Raw genomic sequence first — 11,187 nt, 5'->3', positions numbered from 1 at the left:
TTTAATCCAAATGCTTTTATTATCCCTAAACTGTTGGCCCTTGTAGCCATAGGCCTACTATTTTATAATCACTTTCAGGCCACCTTTTGACCATTTAAAACTGTCATGGCAGACTCTAACTAAGTGTAGCAAGAGTAGCCTACAGGTAGGCTTACCATTGATTCCTAGGCTATATAAACGAAAATACAATTAATGGAGATTTAAACATAGGTTTAGCAGTGGTGGCGAACGCCGTTGTGGTCTCGCAACGTTTCAACTTTGAATGCAGCCAGTCTTCAGTTGGGCTATATCATGTTACTTGAGATTTACGAAGCATTTATAAATAACACGCGCCTCTGGCAAGCCTTTTTCAGTACCTTGCTCTGACAGCTACCTCAGAGCAACACCATCAGTACCGAGTCTAACTCTGATTGGGCAAAATGGTAGGCGTGACAAAAAATGCCTCTTTCCTAATTGTCCATCCTGGAGTCAGTCATCCCATCCACTAACGCACACTAAAGACAGCTCTGGACTCTGTCTTAAATAGCTGCATAACCTTTTGTCTCACAAAAATAAGTATATTGCTATAGTCTATGTTTGTTTTATTGTATTTTTATAAGCGCTTGCGTTCAAATCCCACAATTTGGAAATTCATAGGATGACAGACCTATCAATAACATCGTCCTTACCGCCCACTTCCGCCCTCCCCCTCTAATCAAGCGGTTTATTTCCAGATTGTTGATGTTTCGTAGCCACAGCAATATATTTGGACTTTGACTCGAAGGTTATTTCATTGTAATAATCTATGTGAAGTTATTTTTATTGCAGTACTTATCGCTTTTAATACGAAGCTGTTGTCGTCCAATACTCAGTTGTTAGTTGACGTTATTGTAGCTAGCAAGCTATTTGGCTACAAGCTTAAGCCACTAGCTGGCCTGATACATTGTGACATTTTTCATCCTACAGGGTTCTGTGATGTTTGGATGGAAACTGTGGTGCAGGTAGTACCAAGCAAAGAGAAGCATGACTTTTGAGTGACCCGTATTACTGTACAGCATGAACAGCGAGGAAGAGTTCTTCGACGCCGAGACGGGTGAGACAAGCTTTTACTGTGATATGAACAGAGGCGACCCCACGAGACTGGTTGTTCATTGTGACTGATAACATTATAAAAAAATAACGTAATAACTGAAATAAGAATTGTATACATGTTTTTTGCATTATGGCTTAATCATCATATTTTTGACACTTTGAGGTTAGGCTTGTACAGGCCTACATAGTAATCATCTTTGTTTACGTTTACAAGTATAGCGGCTTACAAGTGTAGCGTCATTAGGCCTGTTCCCCACATCACAGGTTTGGAATCAGATGATTCCTGTGAGGTGAGTTATAAAGATGCCATAGTGTTTGACAGCAAGCAGCCGGCCAATGGCAGCCCTCCCCAGGAGAATGGAGTTTGGGAGCGCAGGTGAGGTTGCCAGAGAATGGTCACAATTAGGCCACCTTGTTTCATTGTAGGTAATAAACATGTTCAATCTCTGTTTGTTTTAGGAAAGTACTCCCAGCCCCAATGATATCCAGAAATAACTTCAGTGTGTGGAGCATACTGAAGAAATGCATTGGCATGGTAAGTCATGTGGACATTATTTACTTTATGAGGAATATTTACAAAGTTCAGGCAGTCATCATGTTATTACCCTATTTATTTGAATGTACATTGCTTTGGGTTACAGGAACTGTCCAAGATAGCAATGCCCATCGTGTTCAATGAGCCTCTTAGCTTCCTCCAAAGAATCTCAGAGTACATGGAACATACTCATCTCATCCACGAAGCCTGTGCCTTATCAGACTCCATAGAGCGCATGCAGGTAGAGATGAACAGATGTAGCAGACTTGTACTGTTCACCAGCTGGTGTCATGTTATCGGGCCCTTATGCACTTCCCTTTGTCCTCGCTGCCAGGTGGTAGCTGCTTTCGCGGTGTCCGCTGTGGCATCTCAGTGGGACAGAACTGGAAAGCCATTCAATCCCTTATTGGGAGAGACCTATGAGCTTACACGGTATTGTAGAATAAATGTCAACTTTATCTAAATTATCAGTTTCACTGATGTGTGGGTATGTGTCTGATGTGTGGGTATGTGTTTTTCATTGGCTGCTTCTTTTTCTAGGGATGAGGAAGACTACAGGTTGATTTCAGAGCAAGTTAGCCACCACCCACCTATTAGTGCCTTCCATGCTGAGTCTTTGAAGCAGGAATTTAAATTTCATGGCTCCATCTACCCCAAGCTCAAATTTTGGGGCAAGAGTGTTGAGGCAGAGCCCAAAGGCACTATGACTTTGGAGCTACTCAAGTGAGTTAAATGTGTTAAAAGATTTGATTGGATTATAAGTGACTGCCGGCCAAACTGGTGACTGGTCTTCTACTTTATTGCAGACATAAAGAGGTATATACATGGACAAATCCTTTGTGCTGTGTACACAACATAATTCTGGGAAAACTTTGGATTGAACAGTATGGAACTGTGGAAATAGTAAACCACAGGTAAGCTCACGTTGAGTGTACAAAATAATATTTAGGATATTTGTTTCGGTCCATATTAACATGATATTTTGTATTTGTTTCACCAGCACAGGAGATAAGTGTATTTTGAACTTCAAACCATGTGGCATGTTTGGGAAGGAACTACACAGAGTGGAGGGACACATTCAGGACAAGAGGTTAGAGAACACAGTCATGAGTCATTAGGAAGATAGAGGTTCACATTCATCATGGACCTACTATAACATATCTGATTGTTAATCTTTTTTTTGTTGTCATATTTTGACCAGAAAGAAGAAACAGCGTGTGATCTATGGGAAGTGGACGGAATGTATGTACAGTGTGGACTCTAAGATCTATGAAGCCGCCAGGAAGGCAGAGAAAAAGGCCGGGGGGGATTCTAAGAAGCAGAAGCAGGTGATTCACCAATACTTCCCAGATGATTGAGCAAATTGTTAATTTTTGAATGGTTTAATATGATTGACAGTTAAATACTTGAAACTGAATGGAGTGCAAGACATGATTTAGAGTTCGTCAAATAAGAGAAAGAAACGTTTTCAGTTTATTTTGCATTTTCTCAAATGGGATCTCTTTTTTTCATGAAACCTTGCAGTGGCTTAGTGTGAGGTAAGGTAAACGTATATATTTGATGGTAGCTATAGCATGCTACTGTACTGCAGTTGTAACTTCGGTGTCTATTGTATAGTGCTCATTTTAGTAATGCCAGTATCCTCCATAATGGCTTGCATTAGTCATTGAGAAAGGTGTGTTGAGTATGTGGTGGCTTTTTGTGTAAATGTATTTCGCTCAATGTAGTTTGTGAACATGCATAGTGATGTACACTTTGGGCGTGTGTAGGAGCAAAGTGCGGAAGGTGATGATGCAGATGACATGCCGGAGGCTCAGGAGACGGTGACTGTGATACCAGGAAGTGCCTTGTTATGGAGAATGAACCCACAGCCTGCTCAGTCAGCCCAGGTACAACACACCCACACACTATTATCACTCATTCATCTCTCACTTGACATTCAACAATCACAATGTACTTCTTTATGTCTGTAATACAACCTTCTCAGTTTAAACACTGATGTTTCTTTGTTGGGTAGATGTATAATTTCACTGCATTTGCCATGACCTTGAATGAGATGGAGCCTAACATGCAGAGGCTACTGGCTCCCACAGACTGCCGTCTACGACCTGACATCAGAGCCATGGAGAATGGAGACATGGGTAATGACAGGCACAGTAACACTCATGCATATACAAACACATATGTATGTGGACATTTGGTAAGGGCTGACCCTATATACCTTTGTAGACACAGCAAGTGTAGAGAAGGACAGGCTGGAGGAGAAACAGAGAACAGCACGTAAGGAACGTTCCAAGGATGAAGACGAGTGGTCTACCAGGTTTGTTTGGCTTAACAAGCGCCTCTTAGAAAGTAGGTTTCATATGATGTAATAGGGTGCCTTCAACATTGCTCACATTTGCTTTTCCACTACTGTCTCATAGGTGGTTCCGGTTGGGAACCAATTCTCACACAGGGGCCCAGGACTGGCTCTACACAGGTGGATACTTTGATAGGAAGTACACTGACTGTCCTGATATATATTGATGTGTTTAAGGAGTGACCAGAGGAGTCTCTACTACCTCTTATGTTGGATTAATAAGATAATATTAATCATTTATGAACCATGTTGTTTCAGAATATAACCATTGGAGGTTTTGAAATACTGGAATATAGAAATTAATACGTCCAACATTAATAATCTATTTGCAGTTTGCAAAGTAGGCTACTGTTCTGTCACATATAGTTTGAAGGATGTCCTTTTTTACTTTGATTTTGACTCCTCAGGTCAGTCTAACTGAATTAACAAATTCAAATGACCATGACCTATAAAATACTATACCATGTTTCTCATCTTAGGAATTACATTTATTGATTTTGTGAACCATCCAATAATGTGAAGTCCAGAGTGATGACAATAATACTGTGGAATACTATGCTCTGGTCTGAAACGATCTGTAAACCAGAAGGAAGAGTTAAAAATAACTCAACCATTTCCTACATCTATAAATGTACCACACTCAGACGGTACAATGAACTATCAGGGGTTATTTACACTACTTTTATATATGAGTGTGTGTGTGAATATTAGACTTGTATTTTAGCACTAAACCACCCCTGCAATGCCACAAACTTGATTGTTATTTTCTTGTAACTAGATGACTAGAAATGAAAGCTGCTTATAACAATGTTTACTTACAAAGTAAACCAACAAATAATGTGTGTAAATTACATTGTTGACACTAGCTAAGATATGCATAACAGTTGGGTGCATGCATGGTCCCCAAGATAATTTACACTAACTAAAGCCATACAACAAAAGCTATACAAGTACTGTATGCTGCATTGCCACAGGACTGAGCATCATGATGATGGTGATCATACCAGACAGACAGACAGAATAATTAAATGTAATGCATGGTTTCACCCAGATTGGATACAGAGAACTGTATGCATTGTTCTCATTCCTGTTCTGTCTGGAGCCCTCTGCTGTTAGCTGGATCCCTGCTTGACTGGGATATGGGCACCAAAGCATTGTTTCATTGTAGGATCAGGATAATAACAATTGTAATATTTGCAAAGCAATATTCCAGATCTTTCACACTTTCTCAAAAGTGAAGCACTGTGTTAATGTGGTCAATACCAGAACATCATTTTGTGGAAATGAAACAGAATGCTTTTCCATGTCACACATTATAATTCTATGCAAACAAACAACCACCATTTGTCTGTCTTTAATATAATCCAGAAATGTGAAATAAGGTAAACCCTATGCATGTTCTTCCCTGAATTTTACATTTAGCAATTTTGTCTGTGCATACTAAATATTTCCTGACTGCCTGCACCTGTCAGACTGAATGTTTTCTCTTTATAAATGTAAACAGATACCACACTAATGTGATCAGTCGAGATGCTCACTTATTTTTGTCAATCATTATTTATTGTATAGCTAAAGGTTACATTAGAATACTTATTCTCATTAAATAATGTGCAGCTTGCTTCTCTCCCTCACTTTGAGATACTGGGGTTAAATATTTTATGGCAGCAGTTGGTCAAAGATTGATCGTCAAATCATTGGGTCCCATGCCTTTTTGTCATATTATAATTTGGTGTCAATATTTTGATATGTTTACACGTCTGTATTCATTTATTCATCCTTTTTTTTGTCCTTACATGTTAATGTTTGTTTTACATTGTGTCTAGACAGAATCCTACATTAGCTACTGCACATCCAGAAAATATACATAAATATGACTCACCCCATTATACTGTAATGTGTAGGCCATTTGCAAAAAATAATTATTTAATAAATTATGAGTTGACCATGAGTGTATTATTTATCTTAATGTAAATTGAAGTTGATGTGCATACTGACGTTATTCATTTTTATCCTTTCATGCTCGTCTACCAAACTTGAAGATCAAAAATCAGTCAGCATTGACGATTCTTCTGTCCAATCAGGGAAATACTTAGGGGTGGCACCTGACCAATCACCGAAATCTTAGACATTACTGTTAGACGTTACCCTCAGAGCTGTGGAAAACAATCACCAGGTTTCAACAAAAAGTAAGCTAAAAATCATCCTAATAAATAGTGTATTTGACTGATAGCACTAGGTAAATTTCGAATTGTTGTGTGTCACATTATACTGGTGAGGAGAGAGACTGTCGACCAAGCTAAGCTTATTATGGTGCTACACGCTAGCCAGCTAGACAGTGATAATAGTTACTACTGTACTGTCAGCTAACAAACATCGTTTACTGTACCATGATTATTGTATGTATATCAAAGTAAAAGTAATATCTAGGTAGAATTTATTTCTAAGTCAACATGAAACCGCATATCAGCTTCTTAATGAACTGCCTGCCAACAAGCCAGTGCATACAAATATAGCAAAATATAGCTAGCTAGCTTGGTGATGTGTCTTACTCTTCCCCGTAAGCAGATTTCTACTTGTCACCATGTCTTCGGGAGCTCTATTTCCCAGTCTGGTGTCAGGCTCTCGCGGGTCCTCCAGCAAATACCTAGTGGAGTTTCGGGCTGGAAAGATGACCCTGAAAGGCAGCACGGTGACCCCGGACAAACGCAAGGGGCAGGTCTACATCCAGCAGACGGATGACTCTCTCATCCATTTCTGTTGGAAGGATCGCACAACTGGAAATGTGGATGATGTCAGTGGCCATCTCAGTTTCTCTCCTCTTACTATTGTCACCCTCCCCATCCTTTCTCTCTGACCGTTCTGTTGTACAAATGATCTGTGTACTGTCCTACTTTAGGACCTGATCATCTTCCCAGACGATTGTGAGTTCAAGAGGGTCAACCAGTGCACTACTGGTCGTGTGTTTGTCCTGAAGTTCAAAGCTGGCTCCAAGAGACTGTTCTTTTGGATGCAGGTGTGTATGTCATTCATCCTTTTGTTGGATCAACTGTAAATCATACAACTATTGTATTTCTGTGTGAGATAGAAAAGGTGTTTTAAAGTATCTGTTTAAAGTAGTTGACTCTTCCTGTCATCCATGCAGGAGCCTAAGACTGATAAGGATGAGGAGTACTGCCGTAAAGTGAATGAGTATCTGAACAACCCACCCATGCCTGGAGCGCTGGGCAGTGGGGGCAGTGGAGGGCATGAGTTATCTGCTCTGGGTGGTAAGGTTCCATTTCCAAACCCTCACACCCAACTATAGATATTAGCCTTATATCCATTGGTTAGATTTATATTGAAAGATTAATCTTTTAAAGTGAGATCCACTTAACAGTAAAAATGTCTTCCATTGTGGGCTACAGGTGAGGGTGGTCTGCAGAGCCTGCTTGGTAACATGAGTCACAACCAACTAATGCAGCTTATCGGACCGACTGGATTAGGTGGTCTTGGTATGTCAGGCTAAGTACAAAGTGGATTAAGGAATATGTTAATTAGAAGATGACACATCTAGGGCCTGAGTTTCTCTTGGCCACCAGTATGTGACTTACAAGGTTAACACAGCTTCCAATTGTGTCTGTAGGTGGCCTCGGGGCCTTGGCGGGACCAGGCCTGGCCAGTCTCCTGGGCAGTGGGGCTTCCTCAGCCAGCAACTCTTCTACAAGGTACTAACAATGCCATTTCTGACAAAATAACGTTTTAGCTTTGAAACCCATGAATCCTAAAGACGTATTAGATAGTACCCAATTGCTGTGAAAGTACCAAGTCAATGAAGTGAATTGCCAAGTACAAGTTCAAGACAAAATCAACATATTTAATATAGATTTATAAGGTGCAGGTGTCTGATACACTCAAGTTGAGCATCTCAGAGGACTGGACAGTGAATACAGGAATGAAGGGCAGTTAAATAGTATCACATTATGTTTATTTTTTTACTCACAAGTAACTTCAGGGGGTGATAATCAACATAGCCTTTGCAAGAACAGAAAGAGGACGCTGCATGCTAGATAGCTTTTGTTTAGGCTTAGATGGGGCTCCTAGAAATGGCCCTGATGTTCCATGTTCTCATGAGCTAATAAAGCAGGGTATAGTTCAAACTTTGTTTATTATATTCAGAGCATTCCAAACAGTATAAAAGTAATAAATTAATCATTAGTTGTAATCTTTAGTTATTGTTAACTGATCAGTGGTTGAGGACAGACCTCTTCACTCCTGATTACATTGATCTTTCTCACTTTTAGTCCAACTTCAGCAGTAAGTCCCACCTCCACATCTGCTGCCACCAGACTTGGTTCATCCCAGGTACCAACGACACCCATCACCCCGTCTGCTACCTCAGCAGCCTCTCCCACCAGCAGTCCCTCCTCTCCTGTTGTCCCTCCTCTCTCAGCTGGCGCCTCCAGCCCCACTCAGGCCATCCAGCTGAGCGACCTGCAGAGCATCCTGGCAACCATGAACGTTCCCTCCTCTGGGCAGGGAGGTGAGGAGCCCCTGCTCACAGGAATGTTAGATTGTTAGCCTAGGAACAGTAATTGCTGTTCAGTTTTCAGTAGACCACCAGAAAGTAGTGTTGTTTAACTGACACCAGTCTTTTCGTGTTTTGAGCTGTCTGATGTGTGTTGTCTCCAGTGGACCTGGCCAGTGTTGTGACTCCTGAGGTCATGGCTCCTATCCTGGCCAACACTGAGGTGCAGCAGAGGCTGCTGCCCTTCCTGCCCTCGGGAGAGGCTCTGCTGCAGAGTCCAGACGAGCTCCACAACACCATCACCTCCCCGCAGTTTCAGCAGGTACAGCAGCGTGTGCATTACATGCTGCACTTTCTATACGTGCTTCTTAACGTCTTCTTTATTAAATGTCATGAGTCACTATTAAATCTATTTTTTGTCTATATTAGTCTATGAGTATGTTCAGCAGTGCTCTGGCATCAGGGCAGTTGGGCCCCTTAATGAACCAGTTTGGCCTGCCTGCTGAGGCCGTTGATGCAGCCAACAAAGGAGGTTAGTGTCCTGCTATGATGACCATTCACACAGGGACCTTGTTTTAATGTATGATTCATTGTTGAAGAAAAACACAAATTTTGTACAGTCCCCCAGCTTGTACAAATACAACACTACCAATGATATTGTCCTCAGACTCCAGAAATTAATTGCGGTGTTCTAAATATTTTCCTGTCACAGATGTGGAAGCTTTCGCCAAAGCCATGGAAACCGATACCAAGTCTGACCAGGAAGATGAATCCAAAGACAAGAAAGATGATGACGAAGACATGAGTCTGGATTAGGAACTTTTCTTCTAGAATTGACTGCTGTTGACCTATTTACTGGCTGTTATTAAGAAATACCATTATAAAAGGTAGTGGAATATACAATTCCTATAACGTAATGACATCTTGCATCTAGAGGTATGAAATACACTGCCTGTTGTATTTATTAATTTCTAATGTGCACAAAGCTAATGCAGCTTTTAAAATATAAAAACAGTCAATGTATGCAGGGTTCCTGCAGGTTTCAGTAAGTCAAAGTAATTACCTTATTAAAACATTTTAAGACCATAAAGATTGAAATTTAAGAGCCACACAACGCATCAGCAAAAATATATTAAAATCAAAGAAATTCTGAAAAAATATTTGTATTTCAATGAATTCAGTCATTGAAAAAGCAATTTAATTTACAGATAAAGAAATTACATTTGTAACCTAATTTAATTTAATTCAGCACTAAGTACTAGGGGTGGGGAAAAAAATCGATTCACATATGAATCGCAGTTCAGTCTTCTAGTGATTCACATCAATTCACAATTTATTTTATGTAAGCATATATTGAATGGCAATTTGATTAAAAATCGAGCTACCAAAAGATTCCCACCCCTAATAGATGGTAAGCTGTACATGCCTGTTTAATATTTATCTGTGTTGCTGAAATAAATATTATTCTATTCAAGAAAATTCTACTTATTGTCACTGTATTTTGTGAACAAGTTCTTAGAAATCCTTCAGCAAACTTTCACTTGTTTTGTAAGTATGTTTAGAAGGCAGAGTATTCTTTTTTATAACTTGGCATTAGCAGAAACAAAACGTACGTTGTCCTTTGGCATTTAGTGGTGTCACAAGGGCAATTACACCATCTTGTAGAAAGTTACTTTGCAGGAAACCTCTGTGGCTCAGCATGTGTACCATCGAGTCTACTGCCATACACGGTACCCCTGTACCCACGATACCTTTTATCAGTCCAAGAGCAAAAATTTAACTAAGAAAATCCTTCAGCCAGATTTGAACACAAGACTCCTCACACAGTAGCCCACATCCTTTAACGACTAAGCTATCAGGGATCATAATCTCCACTCAATTTTTTTTTTGACATTGTACTAAAGTTGTTGGGGTGTCAGAAAACCTAAATTAATCACTGGGTTAGTGGACATGCTCTTTCAGACATGCTGGTGCAGTACCACAACAACCTGGGTTCGTATCCACATTTTAAATAGTTTATTTTAACTTAAAAGTTACATTTGGTCTTGTGAGATGTGGGACATCACCTTCACATAATTTCATAAATATTGTCTCTCTGCTCTCCGCCAAACGCTTGTTAATCTTAGAAAGACTAGTTTAGTTTGGTTAGAAAGAGTGTGAATTATACACGATAATGGGGCGGGTCAGCTTCTTCTCCAGGGTGTAAAGTAATAATTACGATAACGTGTAAGAACGATATATAAATGTATCGACCCCCCTGACCTGTTGTTTTTACCTCTTTTGGGGGGGATCCAAGTCTTAATTAGGGGGGTTAACCCCCCAAGCCCCCCCCCTTTTCGAACCCTGGACTCCAGAGCTCCGCTTTGTAAACTACGACTCCAATACTTTTTTGCTACTTTGAAATAACTTTCTGCGGCCAGCGTTTCTGGAAATTACTGAGGGTAAAACCTTTTTTAGACCTGACAATTAAATTTAAGTCCTCGAATTAAAATCTGTCAGTTTTTAAGATGTTTTAAGGCCTTAAATTTGAAGTTCCAAATTTTTGACTTTTTAAGACCCTGCGGGAACCCTCTGTATGTATGAAGCAGTGTGCATCACATACAAGTTATTTCTACAGAGGTTTTTATTGTAAGTTCATAGTAAGTCAACCAAGTGTGATTGGGTACTCGACACTGTAGACTATAACTGGGGTATGTTTAAAGCTGAAGCCAGCGCAGA

The 11,187-nt window shown here is 40.1% G+C and overlaps 2 protein-coding genes across 3 annotated transcripts; both read left to right on the top strand.

The window, feature by feature from the left end:
• The first annotated feature begins 650 nt into the window (after nucleotides 1–650).
• LOC146251943 (oxysterol-binding protein-related protein 2-like) lies at nucleotides 651–5,908 on the top strand. The gene is made up of 14 exons (XM_084679398.1): nucleotides 651–763; nucleotides 946–1,072; nucleotides 1,336–1,447; nucleotides 1,531–1,606; nucleotides 1,713–1,847; nucleotides 1,941–2,038; nucleotides 2,147–2,329; nucleotides 2,413–2,520; nucleotides 2,607–2,696; nucleotides 2,808–2,934; nucleotides 3,376–3,495; nucleotides 3,624–3,747; nucleotides 3,836–3,926; nucleotides 4,030–5,908. The coding sequence occupies exons 2-14, from the start codon at nucleotides 1,036–1,038 to the stop codon at nucleotides 4,130–4,132; spliced, it is 1,404 nt and encodes a 467-aa protein (XP_084535524.1). The 5' UTR covers nucleotides 651–763; nucleotides 946–1,035; the 3' UTR covers nucleotides 4,133–5,908.
• Nucleotides 5,909–6,064: 156 nt separating this feature from the next.
• LOC146251942 (proteasomal ubiquitin receptor ADRM1-like) lies at nucleotides 6,065–9,953 on the top strand. Of its 2 annotated transcripts, none has more exons than XM_084679399.1 (10): nucleotides 6,065–6,151; nucleotides 6,531–6,756; nucleotides 6,862–6,978; nucleotides 7,108–7,231; nucleotides 7,370–7,456; nucleotides 7,588–7,669; nucleotides 8,246–8,484; nucleotides 8,634–8,791; nucleotides 8,899–9,001; nucleotides 9,182–9,953. In XM_084679399.1, the coding sequence occupies exons 2-10, from the start codon at nucleotides 6,547–6,549 to the stop codon at nucleotides 9,283–9,285; spliced, it is 1,224 nt and encodes a 407-aa protein (XP_084535525.1). In that variant the 5' UTR covers nucleotides 6,065–6,151; nucleotides 6,531–6,546; the 3' UTR covers nucleotides 9,286–9,953. The 2 variants fall into 2 exon arrangements, with proteins under 2 accessions (XP_084535525.1, XP_084535526.1); XM_084679400.1 differs by having other exon boundaries at nucleotides 6,085–6,151; nucleotides 6,528–6,756.
• The last annotated feature ends 1,234 nt before the right edge of the window (nucleotides 9,954–11,187 follow it).

Source organism: Hypomesus nipponensis, chromosome 18, assembly GCF_054491055.1.
Source record: "Hypomesus nipponensis isolate SF chromosome 18, ASM5449105v1, whole genome shotgun sequence".
NCBI lineage: Eukaryota > Metazoa > Chordata > Actinopteri > Osmeriformes > Osmeridae > Hypomesus > Hypomesus nipponensis.
This window is presented reverse-complemented; position numbering and strand designations above follow the sequence as displayed.